Source organism: Anabrus simplex, chromosome 11 (assembly GCF_040414725.1).
Source record: "Anabrus simplex isolate iqAnaSimp1 chromosome 11, ASM4041472v1, whole genome shotgun sequence".
Taxonomy (NCBI): Eukaryota; Metazoa; Arthropoda; class Insecta; order Orthoptera; family Tettigoniidae; genus Anabrus; species Anabrus simplex.
In genome coordinates this window covers 53,955,849-53,983,488 of record NC_090275.1, presented here as the reverse complement: position 1 = coordinate 53,983,488, position 27,640 = coordinate 53,955,849, and the positions used below count along the sequence as shown (strand labels likewise).

The following is a 27,640-nucleotide window of genomic DNA, read 5'->3' as shown; positions in this document are numbered from 1 at the left end:
ATTTATATCACTACTTGGATGATGTCGTCGTATTTTCAGAGACTTTTGAAGAACATCTAGATCATCTGCGAGAAGTTCTCGATCGCCTTCGTAAGGCTGGGTTAACGGTTAAGTTGTCCAAGGTCGCTTTTGCTAAGCCCTCTATGTCATTCCTAGGGCATATTGTGTCACCCGATGGGGTAGCAGTCGATCATTCTAGAACACAGGCCATCCGTGATTTTAAACCTCCCAAGGACGTTAAAGGTATCGCCAGGTTCATTGGTATGGTGAATTTCTTCAGGAAGTTCATTCCTAACTTTGCTAATAGAGCGGCGCCCTTAAACCTTCTTCGTAGGAAAGGCATCAAATTCGAGTGGGGACCTTCTCAACAAGCCGCTTTTGAAGACCTTAAATTAGCTCTCTGTAATGCGCCTGTACTTGCTATGCCTGATTTCTCGAAGAAATTCATCGTCCAAACCGACGCGTCGTCGTCGGCGGTAGCTGCAGTCCTTCTTCAAGAGACTGAACTAGGGAGGCGACCCATCGCCTATGCGTCTAGGACATTGTCAGCTCAAGAAGCCAAGTATTCTATCTATGAGCTCGAAGGTTTGGCAGTCTTATTCGCCTTAGAAAAGTTCCGTCTCTATCTGGAACACGTCAAATTCGACCTGGAGACAGATAATCAAGCATTAAGCTGGGTCTTAGGTAGGCCGCGTCGTACTGGTCGTATAGCCCGTTGGGCCATCCGTATCTCTGCCTTCCAATTCGATGTCCGGCATATCCGAGGCACCGAAAATGTTGTTGCGGATGGACTCAGCCGTATGTTTTCAAACGACGTCGAGACCCATGAACCGGTCGACAGTTCACCACCTCCCGAGTCCATGCTATCTGATGTTAATGCCATCTTAACAGATGCTCCCATGCTCTTTAGGGATATCGAGAAATACCAACGTGAAGATCCTACGCTGGCTCCGATAATGGAAACCCTTTCTTCTGGGGAACATGTTGTCCCTTATGTTCTGAGGAATGGTGTTTTATGTTGCCCTTCGAGGCATGACAAGATGATGAAAGTTGTCGTTCCAGCTGTTCTGGTACCTATGATCTTCAAGTATTATCATGAGACCCCATTAGGAGGGCATCTGGGTATCTTTAAAACTCGTGAAAAGATTCGTGAAATGTTCATCTGGAAAGGTATGGACGGTGAAATCCGTGAACTTGTAAAAGCTTGTAAATCTTGTTTGCTTAGTAAACCCACCATGTCCACCAAGGTAGGCCTTTTGTCTTCGCATCAAGCGTCGCGCCCCATGGAACGCCTGTATATCGATTATGTAGGACCCTTCCCCCAGTCAAAGGGTAATGCTAACAAGTTCATCTTTGTGTGCGTAGATGGTTTTACCAGATTTTCTTGGTTATTTCCAACTAAGCTGGCTACCGCTCAGTCTACCATTACCTGCTTAAATTCTATTTTTGCTTCTTTTGGTCCGTGTCAATATATTGTATCTGATAATGCTAAGGCGTTCACATCAAATTTATTTCGTAAATTCTGTTTTGACTTGGCCATCTCTCATGTAACTACTTCTGCTTATTACCCTCAACCATCTCTGGCTGAACGGGTTAACCGTAATCTCAGGTCCGCACTCATTGCCTATCATCATGAAGATCCTTCCAGGTGGGACACGTCCCTGCATTGGATAGCTTTTGCTTTGAATTCGGCGGTTCATGAATCTCACAACTTTACTCCAGCTTCTTTGATGTTTAAGTTTGTTCCCAACTCGCCGCTCTCTAACCTTTGGTCCCTGAATGACATTCTACCCGAGACAATAGATCCGGACAATATTAAAGATCTTTGGAAGAAGGCTAAAGCCAATCTTAAAGTGTCTCATGAAAAGGTTAGGGAAAGGTATGATCGTGGACGGAGACCCACCCCTTTGAAGGTAGGTGACCAGGTTATGGTCAAAAATTTTGTTCCCGCGGGCAAGCTTGCCCCCAGATTTCATGGGCCTTGTATCATTCTCGATTTTCTTACGCCGGTTACCTTATTGTTAAGTAATCCAGCCACCGAGAGGATATTTAGAGTTCACTTGTCCCAGGTGAAACCGGTGTAATTTTGTGTTAACTTGCTTCATATTATTTTGAAAGGATATGAAGGTTATATATTTTTTTTTTTTTGAGTTTCCCCTTTATGGCATTCTGCACCTTCTATAATATTTTGGTTTTAGATGTAAGCCTTTTGTAAAACCTGCCCCGATCCGTTAAACTGCCATCCTGTTCTTGCCACGGCCATTACCACGCTCCCGTCTCCTGCTCCACCTTACACTGTGGCTTCATAATATTAAATGCCATGGATATCTACACGCCGCTGGCCCCTCAACCTCTCCATAATGCCTGTGCCTTCAAAAAGACGATGGTCCAACACAATTCTGCCGCCTAGCTTTAATGTTTCAGTGCCCCCGCAGCCGCGCAGCGCCGTGCAGCAACTGGGGAGGGGGATGGGCCCCCTCCTCTCCAGCGAAGACGACATGTGCCCGGCGAGCCGGAGCTCTCCTCCCGGCCAAGGCTGATGTGCGGCGCACGACCTGCTACTGGCCCGCAGCCTGTATATGTTCACCGCGGGCGCGGCGTGTTTCAACACCTCTGTTCCCCTCATTGTGCGGGCGAGCGGTATCTCAGGGTACTTGAGGGGTCCGAGCGGCCTCCTTTTGGACGCAAGCTGCAACGGCCGGTCTGGCCATCCAACTTAATCTACATCAACTACATGGACAGTCACTATAAGCAATAACTACACTTGGGAATTCAACAGCAATATTTGGTGGACATTGCAAAATTTTCCTTCACTTTCAAGTATTAAAAGTTTATCTTCAGAAATTCAACTTCTACAAACATAAAGACTTTACTTCACCTGCAACAACAAATTTGGAAACCTAAACAACCAAATTAAGAAAATCTCATAAATGCTACTGCAATCTATCTTCATATTCACATTAAAACTTGGACCTTATTTTCAAACAAAAGTTTATGTTCTTCTGTGCTACCCCTTGGAGGAACTTTTGGGGGGGGAGGTCTGTACCGGGCGGTACACCTCTACTCCGTTTATTTAAAAGTTGCGCCAGTTGAAACTCCTCTTCTGGAGGAAGTCTGAACTTTGTTTACACTATTAATTTTCTAGTTTCTCAGAAGATGTCACCACTTGGAAATTTTGAGTTTTTGAACTGTGTCATTTTCGACGTACCTTTGTTTTGCTTGTATTAAGAAGTGTGAACTTTCTCTTCTAGAGGACACTACTGAAAATCTACAATAGTGCAACCTAGTGCGAAATCAAAGAACTATTTTGTTGGAGAAAATTTAATTTCAAGAGTTTGTTCTTTGTTAAATTTCTTTCTGTCATTGTTTATGTTGGCAATATTTACCCCTTTCTTCCCCTTGTGTTGAATGTATCCAATCCCAAATTTCTTCGATTAATTTTTGACCAATCCGGTGTATCTTTCCCCAGCTGGAATCTGTTGCGGGGTCCTACCCAATAAAATTTTTGTGGGAGGGTGTTTTCTTTCCCCTAACGCCTAGAATCTTCCGCGAGAGGATATAAACTGCTGATTTTAGGGTCCCCAGGCCACTTCTGTTCCATCTTTCAGTGTATTAAGTACATAGCAGGAGGCGGGAAGCGCCTCTTTCTCCGGCTGCGGTCATCAACAAGGTAATGGCCGATTAATAAATTCTTTCTTTGCTTGCTCAGCAGTTTAACTTTCGGGGCGGGTTCGAAGCGTTCCACTATGTAACCTTTTCCTAATATGTAACTACTCCTTTTTCTATTCTCTTGTAAAGCTACGTACTGGGATAGAGAGTGCTAACCCTCTCGAGCTCCCACTCATATTGTTTTGAGGTGAACTTATTTTTCACAACCTATTCTTCGATAACGTGAAACTATTGTTCTTTTCTTAAGTCACCTCTGTAGTATGGGATTAGCCCTTGCATCAGTGGCCTAAGAGCCAAAATAGGTCTTAAAAAAAACAAAGTGTATTAGGAGTGCAAGTTCGCCTCCTCTCAAATTGTTACCTTTGAGGTCATTTACTTAACCTTCTTTTTCATTTATTAGACCTCAGTAGATTGGGTATTTCACCCCTGTGTTTCGGTCCGTTGAGGACAACTTGAAGGTGGAGTTTGGTGTAGCCTTTGAAAGGCTTAAATTTTGAGAGCGTGGGGCTCTTTTGAAAATCGAGTGTCATATGCCTCGTGGAGGCTTTTTAGTGTAATTTGGAGCAAGGGCTCCGAGGTATGAATGGGGTTTTCTGCCCCTCTGTTGAAACTTGTGTCTTAGAGGTAAAACTGGGCTGATTGCCCAAGCATTGTGTTTTCGGGGCTCGAAGCCCAAATCCTGTAAATATTGTGACTCCCCTTTGATTTGCTTCGTTGTACCTGCCATACTTGTTATTTCTTTGTTTTTGGAAAGAAAATATAACCTTGTTAAATTTTACATTAACTTTGATTCCGTAGTTTGAGACCCGTTCACGCCCGCACCTTCTTTCACCTCTACCTACCACCAAAACACGGTAACAACAATAATAATAATAATAATAATAACAATAATAATTGTTACGGAAATATCGTGGCTCAGAGGTGTGAGAAGATGCCGGACAGACAAGGAAATGACAAGAGCATAAGTTAAAGCACTAAATGTTGAAATTTTTTTCTTTCCTTCTTTTTTTATTTGATAAATAGAAGATTTGGAACAAGAATTACATAGAATAACAAATGTGCTCGTCAGCTCTGATAACAACAGCGGACTGTAAGTCCCACAATCAGGTACAAGAACTAGAGAGAGTTATCAACATGATAACATACAAGGAATGAGCATTATAGCTCTAAACTGGAACACTTTTACAAGAGCATGTTTGCTCCACTCACTTTCATCGTCAAGGAGTTTGAGCTCCAAAAGTTAATGTAATTCAGAGTAACAAGTTTCTAGCACACTTCAGTTCTCCTCAGCAGTCTGTTACACACTAGTCTATAAACGATTATCAAATAAACAGCAATGAGTTCCCATTCTAAAGGGCCATAATGAAAAAAGTAAAGGTTTAATATGATTGGGCATGAAAAAAAGGCTAGGAGGCGAAACATTTGCACCTCTTTTTGAAAAAATCTCATAAAACCCTAAGTGGGCTTATGGCTCGAAATTGCAGAGGCTAAACGAGAAATATTAAATGCCGAAAGAGTGTTAAGAATTTAGAAGTTTAGAAAATTTTAGTCGCCCCATACCAAGATGAATGGGAATCAACAGAGGATGATCACTCTTCGTTCCCTTAATTTACATGTTTCCCAGCAGGGATTTGAACAGAGTCCTCAGACTTGCCAAAAATCTACCTTTAAAACCTTAAATTAGGACCTTACGATTAAATAAGTTTGAAACATTCCCCTCGAGCTATCACAGGTTAAGAAATTTCTGCCATTACCTTGAGCTGTTAGGCCTTCCGAACGCCGCCCTGCAACCCCTGCCTCCGAATAACTCGCCGCACTTTCTATACCGGAGCGATGAAGATGGCAATACATCCCTAAAGCACCCAACTTTTATAGCATTTCTGAGGGGAAGTTTTCAGAGCCATTTTCAGATGTACAGGATGCCTGTACAGTTTTAATTGGCAAGAGAAAATATACACAATATTCCTGACTGGTTAATAACTAAGGAAGAAGGAAGCCATAGGAGAGTTGACAACTTTGACACATGAACAAAACAATCTTCACAAACTTGAGGTTTGCCACTTTCAAAAAAAATTGAAATTCCCTTAAGAATGAATTGTCCTTAATCCCGCCAGAGGGGGGCACTTAGGCCGATGGTAGAGGCCTCTAACAGTTGAAAATCGAAGTATCTTGCCTTACACTAGTTCCAGTTTCATGGCCCAAATGGCCTTATAGAAGGCGCGCAGTTTAACAGAATGGAGAATGTGTACCTCCGATGCAATAAAAATAAATAAATAAATAAATAAAATAAATAAATAAATATATAAAAGATACAAATAATCAAATACATATTAATGGAATGACACGAAACAAAATAATGTTAGAGCCCAATGCCCAGTCTAGCTATCCACTCAAAGCTGGATGGTGTAGCACTGAAAATGTCTCTCGGATCACCCGTATAGGCTTTCAAATTGTACTCCTCGATGGTGAGCCGGGTGGTTTGGTACGGTGCTCCCCAAGCACAGAATAGGGTTGACTGCTGACACCACTTGTGTAGGTTGTACGTACATACTCCATGTCCTGTTCGGATGTAATTGAGACTTTTCCACATAGGGCGTACGTCTCGGAAGTTCAAAGCCCTTGGGTTTCTGTATGGGGCCGATAAGGTCATGCACATCAGATGGAGCACTCTCAGTCCAGAAGTCATGCCTCTTAGCATCAATGTTCAAGTTACCATCAACAAGCAGTTACGCTAGTGGTAGGGGTGGATTTCTAGAACGAAACGTGGAATGTCATCATGAATCGAAAATTTGGGATTGTTCATTATTTTCAAATACAGTCGAAACCGTTTATTGCGATATCGCCTTTAACGACTTAATTGATATAACGGCGAAATCTAACGGCCCCGTCTAATATATATTCTGCATTTGAAAAAATCGTGTAGTACGGCATCGCTAATTACGACATATCGTATTTTTCCCCCACATCCGTGGGGTCGCGGGTGCGAACTGTGTCGAACATGTGGATTTGGCCCTGTTTTACGGCCGGATGCCCTTCCTGGCGCCAACCCTATATGAAGGGATATAATTGCTTTTGCGTGTTTCTGTGGTGGTTGGTAGTCTAGTGTGTTGTCTGGATATGAAGAGGACAGTGCTGGGATAAACACAAACACCCGGTCCCCGGACCAGAAGAATTAATCAGACGCGATTAAAATCCCCGACGCGGCCGGGAATCGAACCCGGAACCATCTGGAACGAAGGCCTCAACCTGACCATTCAGCCAATGAGATTGCAACATACCGTTTTAGGCCTATATGACGTATTTTTATCACATTTTCAGAGAAAGGTATCGGCTAAAACATCCAATCAAGGTAAGCATCGCTGTGAATATGTCGCTAAGGAAAAGGAAAATGTTTAATATTGGTGACAGGGCGAGTTGGCTCTGCGGTTATTGGCGTGTGGCTGTGAGCTTGCATCCGGGAGATAGTGGGTTCGAATTCCACTGTCGGCAGCCCTGAAGATGGTTTTCCGTGTTTTCTCATTTTCACACCACGCAAATGCTGAGGCTGTACTTTAATTCAGGCCACGGCCTCTCCCTTCCCACTCCTAGACCTATCCCGTCGTCGCAATAAGACCTATCTGTGTCGGTGCGACGTAAAGCCACTATACTAGACTTAACTAAAGTTGGCGTTTGACAGGTAAGGTTGGAGGGAGGAGCATTGCACGTGCCATTTCACGATGTTGCCACATTCCAGAATTCCTTTCTACATTCTCTTACCCCTCGCTTCCGGCTCACTTGTTCCCTCCTTCATTCTGACCGCTGACATGAACTGGTCTTTCTTCACATTTTCCACTGTAATGGGGGTGATCGCAAATGGGACAAATTTTTCTGTGACTGTGACTGACTTGGTCTCATGCTGCGTTATTTTTAACAGGGACCGGCCTGATAGCTCAGAGAGTAGAGCGCTGGCCTTCTGATCCCAACTTAGCAGGTTCGATCCTGGCTCAGTCCGGTGGTATTTGAAAGTGCTACAGAACGTAAAATCAATATTATTATTCTTTGACAGGGGTGGTACCTATAGCCTGACAAATCCTTCAACATGCCCTTTGTCCTATACTTTGTCTCTGTACACCTTATTGGCGTAAAACAAATAAGAAAAAGTGAGTTCAAGGGGATAAGGGTGTGCGGGGAGGACGGGGAGTCATAAATCATGTGTACTCTTTTCCACACCACCCAGCGGTAGACTACCTGGCGCGTTTCATCGTACTCGAAATTTAAATTAAAATACAATGATTGTACGTACGTACGTACGTACGTACGTACGTAAATAGTATTTAAAATACAATTAGAAACTTACTGACGGCCACAAAACAGAAATAGAATACCACTCACACTGAACTGCTTGCGTCAATATCTAACTCACAAGTGAAGTGAGAGGTTTGGCAACGGCAACTCCCAGCAAGACGAGCTGGCCAGAAGTTTTATCTCCATGGCAACCGCAGTCGCCCCACCCTCGTTTCCATGGCAACGATACCGCCACCCCCTTTATCCCGCCCCGGTAGGCAGTAAACGGACCTCCCTCTAAAAAATGCCAAACGCCAGCTTTCGTTATTAAAGGTATAGCAAAAAAAATTATATATTAATGAAAAGTCACACATGATATGGCAGTCGGAAAATGGAAAAACAAACGTTAACATCGGGAGGGAATTGGGCGCATCAGTATGAATGATTTCTACAAATTGGAAGAACAGAGAGAAAATACAATCTCTTTTCTAATATTTAAAATGTCAAGCGGGCCAGATCATCTAAGCACACAGATAGTGAAGAATCTTTACTTAGGTCGTTTAAGCAGCAAAGAACAAATAATGAGCCGATGAATGGACCTGTTCTTCAAGTGAAAGCCAATGAAATTCCTCTCAGTCTTACTCCACAAATACTGTACTGTAAATACAGTACTTATTTCAGTTACTTTTTTGTACTTTTAATTTAATATTATGTGTGTGTGTATGTATGTATGTATGTATGTATTTTCCAGAACATCTCTCAACCAGATTCGGTACTTATATGAGTTTCTATGTCGAAAATATACCCCTAGGAAAGTGGGTGACATGTAAAATAATCGAAAACACATAGCACATAACAATCAGGGGCGGCCCTAACTTATGTGCTGAAGTGGTGCAGCACATTGTCTATTTGAAAACGAAATTACTTTAAAAATATTATCTGCAATCAAATACAGTGCATTGAAAAAGAAGTCAGCCAAAGAATAGGAAATTATTCAGCTCGTCTCACAACCAGGTAACTAGTCGTGTGCTCCACGCCGGGTGCTGTGCAGATCACAGCTCAGCGATAATTTCTAAGCTTTTTGCTCAACTTTTCCGATAGGCTGTAGAAACAACCGCCAAGACGTCACTTCACAGCGATTCTTCGTTCGACCACAGAGTGGCAGGTGGCACCCTCTTGACTTAGCGGTAGCATTTTAGAAGGGATCGCTCAAAGCAAACGGGAAAAAAAAAATACTGTAGAGCTGTTCCCGCCAGGTCTTTTAAGACCAAAGAGGATAGAATACTTCCAACTTGCCTATTCCATAACCAAATCAATGAATTTTAAAAATTGTACATTTTATGTTGTCAAAATAAGGACATGATATTGTGATTTTCTTAAGTTAAAATGTCTAGTTTATAAATGAGACTATAAAAACATGTAATTTTGCATTACGACGTTTTGGTTTTATTTCAATGATTTTGGTAACATTGGGAAGTTCTGTATTTGCGCGCTCACACCAAGTGTTTGAGTTCGTGAATATTTTGCCATTGTAGGTTTATTGTGTGTTTAATTATATAGTTTTTTTTTTTTTTTTTGCTATTGGCTTTACGTCGCACCGACACAGATAGGTCTTATGGCGACGATGGGATAGGAAAGGCCTAGGAGTTGAAGGAAGCGGCCGTGGCCTTAATTAAGGTACAGCCTGGTGTGAAAATGGGAAACCACGGAAAACCATCTTCAGGGCTGCCGATAGTGGGATTCGAACCTACTATCTCCCGGATGCAAGCTCACAGCCGCGCGCCTCTACGCGCACGGCCATAGTTTTATTATGAGGAATGTGTATATGTGTTGGGGTGTTTTTGTTCAGTGCGGAAAACTCAGTGGAGAGCCTCTTGAAAACCGCGTACCGGTATGTTTCTCAATATTTTTTTAAATATTTTGGAGCGGGGATGGATCACAGCACACAACTGATTTTCTGCACCAGCCGCCACTGATAACAATACAGTATCAGTGTACAGTATCTTCGAGAATATCTTTCAAGCAAACTTCGTGCAAATACTAATTACTATCTCGAAAATATACTTGAGGAGTAAGACGCCACCAGCAACCCCAGGGAAGGGAGTGACACTCTGGATGGCGTTTAAGTACCAGTTCAGCTGCGTAGGCATGGTGAGAACTGGCGATGAAGGAAACGTCCAAACTGACCGAAATTAGTTTAATTAACGAGAAACAAACAATCTGAATTAAAACTTGAAATTAAGCACATAACTTAAACTAAAAGAATAGTTCTTAAAACATCATTCAACTTCACAATAAAGATATGTTCAAAAGTTTACTTCACACATAATTAATAGGTAGAAATGTGATTTTTTCGCATTAATTTATGTTCGATTTTGCGAAGAGGAAACAATTTTTCGCGTTACTTCTCGAAATAGGGCTGACCCCGTCGCTTTAATTTTGCGCGTAATCATTGCCTAAAATTGAACATTAAATTTTCACGACCGCATTGTAATCGAAACCGACTTTCAACCCATTAGGTCGTGTTACGTACATTTAGTACGTGTTGAAGAGATGTTAAATATAGAACAAAAATGGCCAACCTAATAGGTTGAAAGTCGGTTTCGATTTCCTAAATTTATTCATATAAAGGTTAATTCGTGAGATTTGCGAATTACTTATGTGAAAGATAGATAAATAAAGAGAAACAATATCGATAACCATTCATTCTTCCTAATGTAATCTTGATTAGAACTATACTATAGCCCTAATAAAGATTACATAACTTCATCGGGCGAGTTGGCCGTGTGGTTAGGGCCACGCAGCTGTGAGCTTGCATCCGGGAGATAGTGGGTTCAACCCCCACTGTCGGCAGCCCTGAAGATAGTTTTACGTGGTTTCCTATTTTCACACCATGCAAATGCTGGGGCTGTACCTCGAGGTCACGGCCAATTCCTTTCCACTCCTAGCTCTTTCCTATCCCATCGTCGCCATAAGACCTATCTGTGTCGGTGCGACGTAAAACAAATAGCCAAAGAATTGGTTACATAACAAATTACCCTTTCACCCTATATGGCCATACCATTAAGGGATTTTATAGAATATTAATAAGAAGAGATACTTCTGTAGAAATGAGAAATCCTTATTCTGTCTTCTGTTTTTCTTTTTTCTGTTTTCCATGAATTTCGCTACATTTTCGCACTTATCGCAAAATAAATAAATTTCGCTTTAAACAGGCTTTGTAGCTTTAATTCGCTGTAATTCACGAAAATAAAATTACTAATTTCTTAACCAGAATCATATGATTCGTTAAGATATCTCGAAACCGCTTCAAAATATTTCTTGTCGCACTTATCGATAACGCGAAAAAATCATGACTCTATTAATAGGTAATGGAATACCTAAAACGTACTACTGAAATATAATTTCAAGATCGTTCCTTTCCATGAATTTCGCTGCATTTTCGCACTTATCGCAAAATACGTAAATTTTGCTTTAAACAGGCTTTGTCGCTTTAATTCGCTGTAATTCGCGAAAAATAAAATTACTATTTTTTTAACCAGAATCCTATAATTCGTTAAGATATCTCAAAATCGCTTCAAAATATTTCTTGTCGCACTTACCGTTAACGCGAAAAAATCATGACTCTATTAATAGGTAATGAATGGAATACCTAGAAGTAACAATCAGCAAAGTGCCCGGGCAGCGCCGCTAGTTTGTAATAAAGATAATGCAGCAAATTCCCAGTTGGACAAGACAAATATAATGAATGTATGTACTAAGATAGTTTTATCTTTTCCAGGGTTGCAGCAGCTATAGTATTTGACGTCTCCCGCCTTGCAACATTCCAGTCTATTCCAAAGGTAAGTTGCCGCTACAACTTTTTCCACTTCTAAACTAATAATAAAGAATGTGAACCTGTCATTCTAAAACATACAGTAATATCCTGCTTGCACTAACCAACACTCATCAGTGATACATTACTGTTTGTTGCATCAGTCACCAGCGGATTAGTTTGATATGATGCTGATCATGTGCTTGTGCTGGAGACGGTCGTTCGTTGTATATTATTAGTTCAGTGCCGGACTGAGTAGCTCGGACGTAAAGCGAGCAACTGTTGAAGGAAGGAATGACATACAAGACAGTATAAAAGGGGGGATATTACACAATTTGGGGGGACAGCTTCATTTTTAGCTGTAATCTTAAAACGACTTAAATTTTAACATTTTCAAAAGCATTGTCCATCCATAATCGATTTTGACCAATTATCGACCACTTACATAACTCTTAATGATTTTAGTTTTCTTTGGCGCCAATATTCCTTCATTCTCTTGTTTACAGCCTCTTTCTTTTCAGCCGATCCCCTGTGGGTGGGGGACGCAGACGAAGAATACACCACGGTATCCCGTGCCTGTCGTAAGAGGCGACTAAAAGGGGCGGCCAAGGGTTGATTGTATTAGAACCATGAAACTACTTGCGATTAGTACCATCACGTGCGGAACACCATGAGTCGCCTTTACTTACGACTAGTACCACTATGTTAGCTATACAATAGATTTGTGATTAGTATCACTATCTTCGGAACACCATGGGCTTACGTTGCCTGTGATTAGTACTCACTACGTGAGAAACACCACGGGAATACCGGCGCCGCACAGTGTGTCGATTCCCAGTTCTAGGTAGAAAAAATTAATAACGTCGTTAATAGTGCTGGGATCCTATTAAAAGTTGGCAAAATACCGTTTTCGAGGTCGCTAAATTCATGTCTGGCATCGTCTAAAGTGTACGATGTTCGGGGGTAAATATATAGGGGTGAGGAGCAAGGGAAGGTTCAAAAAATGACCGAAACCAACAAAAGAATCGTCCATGTACGGGAGTAAAAACACGTTGGATGTGTTTATTATAGTTTATAACAGTGATAAACATACTATTTAAAACTGGATAAAATATGAATAACAATGAGAATTTCAGTCCAGTATTCTTGTTACACCTTATTTGAGGGAACAGACGAAGGCACTGTATTTAAATTCTTCCAGATTGAAAACGTATTTTAAATTAGTATTAAACATAGAACAACGAAATATGAACAAAAAATAACATTTTAATAAAGATATTCGTCAACATCATAACAATACTTCCTTATAACAAAATTTCATTATCCAGTCCTGTTAATGACGTAGTTTTAGTAAACACACCTTACACACGAAAACAATATTATTATATACAGAGTTATTCACCTAACATGTTACACAGAAATAACTTCTAAACCATTAAAGATATCGGCATTCTGTTTTCATATTCGTAAATGGTATCTAAGGTCTTGTAAAATAACGTGCTACTTAGTGTCATCGGGTGATTAACAACCGAGATATTGATACCAACTCCATATTTTTAAATAGAACGGCACAAATTTATACAAGTGATTTAAAAGTCCATCTGCGTACAAGTTCAAATATGTAAGTATTTTCAAAATCGAACAATTACTTTTTGAGATATAAGTAAGAACAGAATGCGCTGTTTTGCATGCCGCATTAGACGGCAAGGACATATTGAGGCGCAAGCTGCTTCCTGGCCTTGATTCCATCTTGCTTCTCTTTATCTCGAAATTTGTGCTTAGTAACAGAACTTGTAGCAGGCCTAGACAACAAGGGAGAATTAAAAAATCTCTCGCAGAGGTGTACTTTTTAAAAATGAATTAGTGTTTGCTTGAATACGGTTGAGCTCTTTGTATTTTCTTCTCGATGAAGCTATATTACACGCGGCTTCTTGATGAGCGTTGTAAGGGTTCTTGAACTCTCTTCTACAATGTTTGAAAAATTGTCGTACAAGGTATCTCATGACGTCTCTTGTGATAGCCTCGGGGAAATGTTTTTCCACACTCTTTGCAAGTATAGCTAGAAATGGGTTGTTCCATGACGGACTTTATCTTCTGCTAACAGATTCTTCTTTAAAAGATACAAGTTAAATCTACTAGATGCTTGCTAATCTCTACTTCCACGATGTGAACAGCTTAACGATTAACGGTAAACTAACACAGAAGCGTATAACCTATCTTATACACCTCATAAAGGGTAGTTGTGGAGAGTAGAAGCGATAGTCAAGGAAGAGGGAAGCAGTGAGGTTAGACCCTCTCTAGATGTCAGCAGTGAGGTTAGCGACGTTCACTTGTCCAAAAAGTGAGGTTGGGGTCCGACAAGATAGCCGCTGGACTGGGAAACGATGGAATCTGGGCAGAACCAAAGGTGAAAAAGAAACCTCAACAGAGGGTGGATCCAGGGGAATAGGATGGAGCAATTCATGTGAAATACCGAGAACACTAAAATAGTTTAAACCGCATGAAAATTTAATGAATAAGAATATTTTTAAAAGGAGAGTAATACCAATAAATAATCCATAAAATTTTAAAAACAACAAAATTTAACTAAATAAATTAAATAAGAATAGCAAGAAATTAATTCATTCACTGCAACCATACTAAATCACAAATCTTGTAATACCCTTTTTATATATAGCACGCAATCTGCTGTTCCTTTTTCTTTAAAAGGAAACCTTTAGTCAATGGTCATATGCCCATATTAGTTTGAGAGCTCTCAGTTAAGAACTGGCTACCCCTTTTAATAGACAAAAATTTTGTAGTTCTAGAGTTATTGTTGTGGTTTTAATTTTAAGTTTAGTTGTAGATTATTTAGTTTCGTGTTAAACTTTGTCCTTGTAGTTGAAACTTCCAAATAACTACTGTAATATAAATTGAAATGAAATGGCCTATGGCTTTTAGTGCAGGGAGTGTCCGAGAACATGTTCGTCTCGCCAGGTGCACGTCTTTTCATTTGACGCCAGTAGGCGATCTGCACGTCTTGTTGAGGGTGAAGTTATGATAAAGACGATGCACACACCCTGTGCCAGCGGAATTAACCAATGGTGGTTAAAATTCCCGACCCTTCCGGGAATCGAATCCGGGTACCCTGTTACCAAACCATTTAGCCATGAAACCGGACGTAATACAAATTAGTAAGAATTGCTTGAATTTACTCGTCGTGCTATACATATGGTGTACACGATTCCAACTGTCATTTGGACTGTCGCCAATCAGCCGTGCGACTCCGAAAGCGGTGGATTCACCACTAATCTTGGTTGTTCTGGAACTTTTTTCACTCCTCCTTAATCCCCATGCCGACCAAGGCTAACTTGGATCTAAGCGGCATCCTGAATGTCAGAATTAATCTCAGCGACCTCGAAAGCTATGGAATCTACTATAATATCGGTCATTTTCAGTTACTTTTACATGTCTCTACCTTCCGTAGGGGTGATAGGGGTGTCTTACCCCACAGTAATATTTTTTCCAGGTGGTAAGTCATAAAGTTACAAAGTTTGGTTGAGAGCTATGCTGGAACATACACACATACATCCATAATCTCGGTCATTTTGTGTATTTTCTTTTTCACGCCTTATCATCCCGATGCCGACTGGAGCTGACCTTGGACTTAAACTGCGTCTGGAGTGTCAATATTCATCTCGCCCATCCCGAAAACTATGGATTCGACACTAATATTCGTCATTTTCGATTATTTTTACATCACACTGTCCCCACCCATACCTGTAGAGATATGCTACACCCACAGTTTTTCTCCTTCAGACTGTAAGTCGTATATGTGCCAGTCTTGGTTGAAATTGCGCCTTGCGTTCCAGTGCTATGTTGGAACAAATATATAAACAAACAAACAAACAAACAAACAAACATACATACATACATACATATATACGTACATACATACATACAATAGTTAATATTAGGATTACTCAAAAGTGGCTGAACTTAGAGACTTATCAGTGCTTAACAGCTCATCTGCAGATAATTTCGGAGAGAATAAAACAATGAAGCAAATCGGTCCAGTAAAACGGCTGGACGGCCTGAAAAAAATCTATTTTTGGTATTTGTTGAAATATATAGGTTAGGCCCACGTAGTGGTTTTTTTTTTTCAAGAAAATATGGTCAAGACCAACGTTAAAACCGGTAAGTTTCTGACCGTGTATTTCTGGAACCCCCGCGGCTAGAACTTTGAAATTCTTATAGCTGATTTTAACCTTTGTTTTATGTTTACTGAAGTAAAGTTATGCGAATCTGAAGTAAGTTTACAGTAAATTATTTTACCATAAGTGTTGATTAATAAGAAAATAATTATGTAAATAGGCCTATGTATAATTTAAGAAAAGAGTAAGTTTAACTCTGTGGGGTTTTTCACTTGCTTTTCTGAATTATTTTGTAACTTCTCTAAACATTTCAGTATCACTTTTACAGTTTGTGAAGTACAGTATAAGTTGTCAGACTGTGGAAATTGAGAGCAAAGTCCTTTGATGAAGAAACTCATTCAGTTACAAACCGAAAACACAACGCCAGGCGGCCATATGTGTTATGGCAATGCTACCAACGCAGAAAATGATGTTTACTGCACAAATCAATTTTAAAAAACCACAGCCTTCTGTGTCAGGTGGTATGTCAAAACTGGGATTTTTTAACTTACAAGTTAGTAAAGATGAAGAAAAGTCCGTCTCATGAACGGGTGTCATAACTCCAACGTAATCGGAAAACTCTTGTAGAAAGGATATCCATCAAAGTCGAACTTATTCATTCATTTTTGTGCCCCAACTCCCTTTAAGCCTGTTAAAACTTTTACCTGCCACCCTTCTTTCAATAAGCTGGGAACGATTAAATAAACTATGAAGGTATGAAAGATTTCCCTTCGGGTTTCTCGGAGAGAAGCAGTGGCATGATGTCTTTGGATCGGCCATGGTATTATCCGCACACTTTATCTTGGTGCATTTACACCCTAGTGCTGAATCGGTCGACCTCGGCGATCTTCGAGATTCGTACTGGCAACCTTTGAAACACAAATTATGAATCGCTTAAGCATCGTTGTGCGACATCTGGCGTACCCATTACGTACTAGTACTGTTGTTGTTTACACAACAGAGCCAAAGTATACAATTCATGCTCGGAACAAGATTCGCATCGAGAAATGTTTTATAATGTTATATAATGTGTATGTGACATAGTTGTTGGCTTAAGATGATAACCGTTTAGAAATTTCATATCGATCGATCATATTCTCGATTCAATTCAGATTTCATTTTCATTCAGTTGGCAGCACCAGGCAGCACTATCGATACCGGGACAGCTCCCTCCTTACTCCTCACCCCCGCACACAAATGCACTAAGATAAAGTGTGCGGATAATAGAGCAACACACTCCTACTTAAGGAAGGGAGAAGATACGATGGTGGCCCGCTCGTCCCATTCAGGGAGGGGACTGAAAGCTTTTTGATGATAAAGAGAAGACCACCCTCTTCTTACGGAGTGTGCGAACCTGGCTGATCTGCACCGTAGTCTAAAAGTTTCGAGTACAATCTACCCCATATTACAAGACGACAAGCAGTCATCCCGTCATCCGATTATGAGAGACAGTGGCCTGTTGTGATGTTTAGAACATCACAGCATGTACTAAATTATCGAACTACCGGGCAGGTTGGCCGTGCGTGTAGAGGCGCGCGGCTGTGAGCTTGCATCCGGGAGATAGTAGGTTCGAATCCCACTATCGGCAGCCCTGAAAATGGTTTTCCGTGGTTTCCCATTTTCACACCAGGCAAATGCTGGGGCTGTACCTTAATTAAGGCCACGGACGCTTCCTTCCAACTCCTAGGCCCTTCCTATCCCATCGTCGCCATAAGACCTATCTGTGTCGGTGCGACGTAAAGCCCCTAGCAAAAAATATATATATATATATATATATATATATATATATATATATATATATATATATATATCGAACTGTGTAATTAATTGGAAAGATGTATATATTTAATCAGTGGTACGTTATTTTAAATTATGTTTATATATAGTTTTTTATTCATCCATGTCACATCGCCATCTCATTTCTTTGTATCACGGCTATAACGTATTCTGAACGAACGACTTCTTAAGTATAGTATTATAACATCATTCGTATTATTAGCTTGCAGTAAATTTACAGTAGCCGAGGTCAGGTGATCGGACTCACCATGCTAATTTTAGCCCATTACCAGGAAATGCACTTGATCAAGATTGCAAGAAACCTTGCCCTTTCCATACTCCGAAGAGACCGTTAAAGCCTTGTTAACGCCTACTTTTCGAAGTTCGCTATCTGACGTTTTGAATGCCCGGGAATGGACGCTGTGGAACAAGGTGATGGATATACAGCAGTGGATAGGAGAAGGGATTGTACATCAGATCTTACTGGACCATGTGATATGGTTGATGGGGGGAGACTCTGGAGCCTATATACATCAACGACAAGAGCTGGAGAGGCAGTTCTATGGGACAATTATAATCTATTCTATCATTACATCGGAGGAGGGCTGCACGTCTTACATCGGAGAAGGTCTTAACTCCTGAAGATCTTAACTTAGTTCACTTCGCATCTGAGTAGACCACTACTCAAAATTACTGTCACTAAAGTAAACTCGTGTCCACATCCTGAGGTGGTGCAGCTCTTTTTAGGCACACCCCCATTGGATGTGAGCTGCATGTACCATTTCAACCACATACCAGCCCTCCTGCCATTCTTAAAATTCTGGTAGTACCGGGAATCGAACCCAGGCCCCCGCGGACGGCAGCTAATAACACTAACCGTTACGCTACGGAGGCGGACATTACTCTCAATGAGATCTGATTATCTCAATGATGAGAGTTAAAGTCATCGAGAGACCGGTTTTGACTGGTATAGGACAGGAGAAATTTTGTTATGTATTTAGTTACGCTACAGAACTGTAATACGGAATAATACAAGTGTATTCTCTCCATGAACGTAACCCAAGGTGGTTTTGCTATTGAAATTAGGACGTATTACAATTTTATGTAAGGAGTACTGTAGGAACTGTTAAAGTCAGGAAAGTCGTAGTACAACTAGTGGACTATGCACGAATCAGAAATAGGACTGGAGATGACGACGCTTGTACGAGAGGTCCATCAAACATCAGTTGCTACATAGATCGTAGAGTCTACAAATGGCGAGCTAATGGCATAAATTACTGCAAGTCTCCGCGTAACAGTTCATTTTCTTAAACTTTATTTAATTCAATTTTTCTTTTGCTTCCGTAAGTTCAGATCTCGTAAATATGCCGTCATGTTTTTCATCCTAATAAATAGTCGTTTAAGTTAGTATTTTCTGAAATTCTAGTAATGATCCTTAACTTCCAAGTTAGTGTGTACTTAATGGTTAGTATTCCGTCACCCCACATCTGGGAGTATTTAGAGTTTCATTACGTATTTTTATTATTATTATTTATTATCAACTATCGTCTTCAAGGCATAAGCTAGAAGGCTGGCGCCCATGAGATATTGTTTATGAAGAAGTAACTGAGAGATAATTTATTTATATTAAAATTAAGGTGACCCGCCAGGTCACATTTTGGCACACATCTGTGGGCAAGAGTGGGTACGTCACATATTGTCGCCGCAAGCGTGGAGCTTGAAAACAATTGAGTACTTGTATTGAATGGCTGTAAAGGAGATAGAACCAGTATTTTGGGGGTAACTGTTGTATATCCACAGTATATGTTTCTTGTGTATTTTATTTTGGGGGTAGCATGGCTTAGCAAGAAGAGAAATACATGACGCTGCTTAGTGGGCACGTGCTGAAGGGTAGTGCTTTAAGTAATTCTAAGGAAGAGGTAGATAAGTGTATAGAGGGGGAAACAGATAAAAGGAGCAAAGATAGCCAGGGAAATAAGAGTAGGAATTACGAAGTTACGATAGATTCAGACGATATTGCGATGGGGACGAGGCGGAAGTTAGCCCTAACAATGAAAGTAATAATAATCAGTTACTAGAAATGATGCAGGTAATGTTAAGCAAAATAGAGAATAGTAAATCTGAAATAAAAAAGGAATTGGAACAAACTAATTCCGAAATAAAAAAGGAATTAGAACAAAATAAATCTGAAATAAAAAAAGGAATTGGAACAAACTAAATCCGAAATTAAAAATGAAGTAGAACAAACTAAACGCGAATTAAGACAATGAATGTACACAAGATCGAAGCAAATAAGAGGATGGACGAACACAGCAAACGGTTAAACCAATTATTTAAACTAAAAGATTTAACAAGCAGATAGAGGAACAGAAAGAGACAACTAAGCAAAACAAACAAGAGGTAGAAAAGACATTTGTAGAGCAGAGGAGTGAGTTTTTAGAATTAGTGGAAAAAGAAAGCAACAACATCAGAGAGGAATTAAAGGCACAGGTGACAAGTATTAATAATAAAGCTGAGACCCAAAAGGAAGAAATAAGAGAATTTAAAGAACAGGTACAAAACAATATCGATACGGTTAAGTGTATGATATAAGACAACACTACGGAACAAAGAGAAAAGATTGCGATGGTAGAAGGCAATACAGTTGAAATTAAGACGTTGAAAGAAAAACAGAACACTTTAGTGAATGAAATTGAAATAAGAGAGAAAGATGTAGATAACCGCATAGCGATAGCAGAAACACGCATACGGCGTGAAGTAAGAAAAAGACAAGGTAACATTGAGAGGCAAAGTCATGGAGGAATTTACAGTAAGGAACTGAATTACCGAAGTTCAATGGGAAACAAACTAACCCACTTGAATTTCTTCAGATAGTAGAAAAACGGTTTGGGAAACGGATTGAGGAGGGTTTTATGGACTGGGAAGAGGCGATCGACATTATTGATCATGCTTTTGTAGGAGAGACGCGTTCCTGATTTTCAGTGTATAAAAGCAACGTGAAAAGTCTGAAGGAATTTAAGACGAAGTTCACAAACAAATATTGGAACGAACACGTTCAAAGCCGTGAAAGAGAAAGGGTAGTATTTGGGAAGTTCAAGCATAATGAAGGCGTCTCTATGACTGAGTATTTCCTGTCACGTGTTATGATTTGCCAGAATTTAGACGGAATCACGACTGATTAAGATGTAGTCAGATTACTGTTACGACATTTTCCGTACAGGATACGCGAAGCAGCGTGCATGCAAGGTATTAAAACTATCCAGGAAATGGAGCAGTTATTAGGGAGTTTTGATGCATTAGGAAACATTGGGCAGAACAGGAAACCCACATAATTTTGTTCCTCATAATGAGCCAAGGGACAGTAGGAGACAACAAAACTACGGGAATCGTAATCATTTTCAGCCAAGGAATAACGGTAGGGGTGGAGCACCTGAAAATAGAACGGGGAATGCCCAAAGAGATAGAGGAGAAGTTACTAATGAGCCAAGTGTAGGTACCTTTAAACTAAATGCAGCTGAAATGAAGGGTCAGAATTCCAGCCTCATCCGGAAGTAGTTGGAAACTGTGTTATGAAACTATTGCCTTAAGACCTAGATGTTAAACATCTTATGTATGAACCAGATCATAATTATTTAAATTCGGGTGATTAAGTGGTTAATCCTGTGGTTCAGTTAGAAGTATGGGGCATATGTTAATGCGTTAATTGATACAGGAAGTCAGAAATAATGTATTAGCTCAGAATGGTATGATTCCTTAGTTAAACAGGCTATTAAGATTGAAGAGATGCCTGTTAAGTCAACATTCATTATTACAGCTGTTGGTAAAAAGTCGAAACAGATCTGCAAGAAAGTCGCGGTGCCGATTAGTATAGAGAGTTTAATTTCAGTACAGGTATGTTTGGTTATTCCTCACCTGGTGTTTGATCTCATCTTGGGATGTGCCTGGCTGACCTTAAAATCGGCCCAGTTAGATTACAAAGAAGCAATGGCAAATCTGAAGTGGGATAATAAGTATGTCAAACTTGAACTGAAAATGGAATTAAGAGGAAAACGATTGTTTGTGCCATATGGAATGTTATTGAGGTTTCTAGATATGAGGAGAAACCCAGAGAAGGGTTTAATGTATGCCAGTTGTGGTTGAAAGGGGATCAGAAGGGATGCCTTATTTGAAGCTGCGAGTAACAGTAAATTAGAGGAAGTCCAGAGGGACGAATTGTTGGCAGTATTATGTGAACACGCTGAGATTTTTCTGAGAAACCCGGTAAAACACATGTTTATGAACATTCTTTTTCAGTGCTGGATGAGTCCTTTCAGCGGGCCACGGTGTGCTATACCATACAAATATGCCAAGGCAGTTGACGGTCAGATTCAAGCGATGCTAGCCGATGGGGTAATTGAAGTGTCAAATAGCCCGTATTTAAATTCTTTAATCGTGATGGCTGAAGGTGACGGAAGCGTGAGATTTTGTATTGATGCGAGAGAGATGAATAAAGGTATTTGTGCTGACCAGTTAAAATTGCAGACAATTGAAGAGTTAATTCAGGGTTTTCAGGGTAAAAAATGGTTTTCATCTGTTGATTTAAGAAGTAGCTTTTGGCAGATCCCTTTGAGAGTAGAAGACAGGCCTCTTACAGCATTTAGTCATAAGTTCAACTTGTATCATTTTCAGTGCGTTCCCTTCGGGATGAAGACAATTTCAGCAGCTTTAATTAGAGCATTAAATATAGCATTTTTGTGATGACCCAAGGGATTTCGACACTGTTTATATTGGCGATCTGGTCATATCTTCTAGGAACTTATTTTTACATAAACCGAGCTCGATAGCTGCAGTCGCTTAAGTGCGGCCAGTATCCAGTATTCGGGAGATAGTAGGTTCGAACCCCACTGTCAGCAGCCCTGAAGATGGCTTTCCGTGCTTTCCCATTTTCACACCTTAATTAAGGCCATGGCCGCTTCCTTCCCACTCCAAGCCCTTCCCTGTCCCATCGTCGCCATAAGACCTATCTGTGTCGGTGCGACGTAAAGCAAATAGCAAAAAAATTACATAAGAAACTAGGACCTTGTGCTTATAAATTAGCTGACGGCGATCGCTTTTTACTGGGATCGTACAACATTCTAGAGTCTACGTAAATTCCTTACGAGTCCGGTGGATTTTCTGTAGAGATGGGAAATAGGTCAGTAGGCTAGGCCACTCCTATCTCTTACATAATGTACCCGTCGCGGAGAGGAGTAACCGCTCTCTGGAAGGTGGAATTTCCCAAGTTTAGTTTTCCTGTCAAGACAGTGTGTGTGTGTGTGTGTGTGTGTGTGTGTGTGTGTGTGTGTGTGTGTGTGTGTGTGTGTGTGTGTGTGTGTACGATAGACATGAATTCATTACCAAGGTTACGTCTGTTCTCCTTATGTAATGCCATGTATGTGGTAATCTAGAATTTGATGTACTATAACAAGGATCATTAATATTGGAGATTAAGATTTGTAGATTCCCCGTAGACTACATGAATTCATCCTAAAGACTTGCAATAATTGTACCCTAGGCTAAAACCACGTGGATGTGTTAGCGTGTATGAAGTGGTAGTTGTACAGCAAGAACGTGTAAAACACTTGGAAGAGTAATACAGTATATTATCTTTATATTAATTTTGTACCGGTGTAAATTGTATTGTCAAGTGTTGCATACACTGGATTCATGAAATCAGCAAGATATGATGAACATTTGAAAAAGTGAGACATCAGAGGATCGCTAAGTTATAATATTATGTTTATTTTAGGAAATTTTGAAGTGTTAAATATTATCTGCTGTAATTAAGTTGTATGTGGAATCATTGAGATAACAAACAGTCATAGAAGAGAGCAAGATGTAATTTTGTAAGATATTGTTTCATGTGTTATGTTGTACAATGACGGAATTTAGAGCTGCTTTACACACAAGTGTAAACACAAGTGAAATGTAAGTGGCAGAGTGCAGGTGTGAGCCCTCAAGTGAAGTGCCACTTGTATCGGGCTCAGAGGGGCGAATGTGATGCTTGGAACATCACAGCATGTACTAAATGATCAAACTGTGTAATTAATTGGAAATATGTATATATTTAATCAGTGATACATCACTTTAAATTATTATGATTATATATAGGGTTTTTATTCATCCATGACACATCATCTCATTTCTTTGTATCACGGCTATAACGTATCCTGAACGAACGAGTTCTTAAGTATAATATTACATCATTCGTATTAATAGCTTGCAGTAAATTTCCAGTAGCCGAGGTCAGGTGACCGGACTCACCATGCTAATTTTAGTCCATTACCAGGAAATGTACGTCATCAAGATTGCAAGAGACCTTGCCCTTTCCATACTCTGAAGACACGGTTGAAGCCTTCTTAATGCCTACTTTTCGAAGCTCGCTACCTGACGCTTTGATTGCCCGGGAAAGTTCAACCTGTGTGAATGGACGTTATGGAACAAGATGATGGATATACAGCAATGGATAGGAGAAGGGATAGTACATCAGATGTTACTGGACCATGTGATATGGTTGATGGAGGGAGTCTTTGGAGACTATATACATCAACGACAAGAGCTGGAGAGACAATCCTATCGTACAATTCTAATCTATCATTACATCGGAGGAGGGCTGTACGTCTTACATCGGACAAGGTCTTAACTGCTGAAGATCTTAACTTAGTTCACTTAGCATCTGAGTAGAGCACTACTCAAAATTACTCTCATTGAGACCTGATTATCTCAATGACGAGAGTTAAAGTCAACGAGAAACCGGTTTTGACTGGTATAGGACAGGAGAAATTTTGTTATGTATTTAGTTACGCTACAGTTCTGTAATACGGAATAATACAAGTGTATTGTCTCCATGAACGTAACCCAAGGTGGTTTTGCTATTGAAATTAGGACTCATTACAATTTTTGTAAGGAGTATTGCGGGAAGTGTTAAAGTCAGGAAAATCGTAGTACAACTAGTGGACTATGCACGAATCAGAAATAGGACTGGTACCAACAACGGGAGATGACGACGCCTGTACTAGAGTTCCATCAAAATCAGCTGCTATAGAGATCGTATCCAGGTAACGGTCTACAAATGGTGAGCTAATGGCATAAATTACTGCAAATCTCCGCGTAGCAGTTCATTTTCTTCAATTTTATTTAATTCAATTTTTCTTTTGCTTCCGTAAGTTCAGATTTGATAAATATGCCGTCACGTTATTCATCCTAATAAATAGTTTTTTAATTGACATTTTCTGAAATTCTTATTAATGATCGTTAACTTCCAAGTTAGTGTGTACTTAATGGTTAGTGTTCCGTCACCCCACCTCTGGGAGCATATAGAGTCTCACATTAAGAGTGTAGACTGATACAAAATTGTGTTTTTCTTGCAGTGGCTGAACGACCTTCGAGAGAAGGTGACGTTACACGATGGCTGCCCCATTCCAATCGTGCTGCTGGCTAACAAATGTGACATCCATGGCACAAGCGTTCCTCATGACTTAATCACCAAGTTCTGTAAAGAGAACGGTATTGCTGCTTGGTTCTTGACGTCGGCCAAGGAGAATGTAAACATTGGTAAGATCTCATCATTCAATCACGATTTAATTCTGTCGCCAATAGTCACCCTTTCACAGGATGAATACTTAAAAGGTATAGAACTAATGTATTGTGCAGAGCTACAGAGGTCAGCTGATGCAGAGTCGCCACGGCTGGCCGGTGGTCCGACAGCTCTCCACTCCGACCGGGCAGCCGAGCAGAGGAGGGGTGCCCACGGTTCTACGTCTCTGTATTCGGAAGACGGAGATGGGCCGGTCCCATCCGTCGGCTGTCCTGAGAATGGTTTTCCATTCTCCTGCACTAAGGCGAATGCCGGGACATTTCCTAAGATAGGCCACGGCCGCCAACCCTGTCACTTTATCCGCACATCTCTTTCACTGTAACAAATCTCCTAGCCTGAGAGACGGCGCCACTATCTAGGAGGCCCGCCTCGCCCTTCAGGGGAGGAATGAAAACATTTACTGGTAGTAGTATAGACCAGTGGCGATTCGCAGATAAAATTGCTGACAATTCAATGTAAAACCAAGTTCATTAAAGAAGAGCGAAGCAGACAATTCATGTACCCCACTAGTGGCTTTCTTCCTTGAACTTATATTCTACAAAGAAACTAACATTTATCGTCAACTTTCATAAAATTACACTGACTACATACGATAACAACAAACCAAAACGAACCGACATTTCCAACAATTCCGGCTACTCGATTTGTCATCTTTGAACGATCGAGACTAGCATTAAGGTCAGAGGATTGGAGTCGGTCTTGTTGTAACTATGTTCCAATGGTTTGAGTTTCGTGAGCGACGCAAGTGGCACTTGGTGGTATTGTTAATGATTAACGTAACTTAACATAATATAACCCCGATAAGGTTTATTGTTCCAGGAAGCTCTTTCGATTGTCACTTAGGTATTTGTATCTACGGTACTATGCTTTCCTTGTCACCTCATTGACGCACAAGATATGTTATCATTTTTAATGTAGGCCTACTTTTATGGTGTGTTATGTTCTAAAACCAGGGAAGTAAATCACGTTTTTAGAGCGTAAGAGGACGCACTGTTATTAGCTCTTTGGGAATTAGTACATGATTCAAGTAAAGACACCACGCGAGGCCCTGTGTGAACCATCAATTTTGGGGCCCCTACCATTTCATTTAGGTACAAGTCTCAATTTCAATTTAACGTCAGTAGCATTATTGTAATCAACGAACGTACCATTTCCACTTCTATTATAACGTCTATAAACTTAGAGCCATTGTTTTAGAAGCCTTTCTCGTGGACAGTCGAGATTTTCTTCTGATGACGCAGAGCACAGTTCTCTGCAAAACGTAAAGAATTTCGCCTTATTTTCTTGACACGGCATAAGCCCAAAAAGCCTATACTGTATCATCATGTCTATAAAAAAAATCAAGTCTGGTTTTATAATCAATCCAACCATACGATTTGAAAAAGGCTCTGAACAGTTACAAGAAGTTGACCGTGAGAAGAAAAAGATGAACCATCAGCAGCATAGTTTAGAAAGAAATACTTGTTAGAAAAGTCTCTATCAACCTGGCATAAAGGAGGCATGTAAAGGGCATTTTAAAATGAAGACGACGACATTCATTTTATTTTGCTTACACAATAATCTTCTACTGGATCTACCTACAGCCCTTTATTAGAAAACATTCCAAAGTGCCTCTTCTGATTTGTGATCACACTTCTCACTGCAATAAACTCTTAAATTGGTATGTGTTGCAGTCACGTCTTCACACATTTCTCACGCATAAATCGGGCATTTTAATGTATGAACTTAAGGCTGGATACGTAAGCAACGAACAGGATGACCTTCTGTCAGTGAAGACTTATGATGTTAATCATCAAGTTGAATCTTCTATGTTCGCGATTACGAGCGTAGTCAGAGAGGAGAGGGGGGGAATAGAGCAGGTGTACACAAAAAATCATACTCATTAGAGTATATAGAGTTAAGCAGAGGGCATACGGCGTATTACACTAGTATAATATAGGTCGTTGGCATATACTGTCAACTATAGCCCCGCTTCAGAGCTAACTTTTACAGAACGTAGGTACAGTACCATGCCTCTGCTGGCGAGATTTAGTGTTTACAGTGCACTAGGTCTTCTGGTATGGGCTGAAATAAACTTCTTATTTTCATTCACCTGTCACATTCCCATCTTTGGCTTTGATGCTGTATGAAAATGACTGAGGTATGGGCGATGCTAGTAATGCTATCAAATACACTGTAGAAAATGCGTGCCGTTTTGCGAGATATTGCCAGCGCACCTAGCGGGACGGCCTTGAAACTGAGTGTAGTAGTACCACCGCCGTCTCGATCCTCTTATACTGCCTGCTCTATGCCACTATAGTAGGGCCCACGAGAGTTGAAGTCTGACAGGTG

General features: G+C 40.4%; 1 protein-coding gene across 2 annotated transcripts in view; it reads left to right on the top strand.

Annotated features, from left to right (window-relative positions):
* LOC136883579 (ras-related protein Rab-32) overlaps positions 1–27,640 on the top strand; it is a 333,780-nt gene that overhangs the window by 292,706 nt on the left and 13,434 nt on the right. For both annotated transcript variants that reach the window (XM_067155976.2, XM_068229568.1), the window contains 2 exons: positions 11,714–11,774; positions 25,083–25,266. In XM_067155976.2, coding sequence (XP_067012077.1) covers positions 11,714–11,774; positions 25,083–25,266 — 245 coding nt within the window. The remainder of the gene's footprint in view (positions 1–11,713; positions 11,775–25,082; positions 25,267–27,640) is intronic.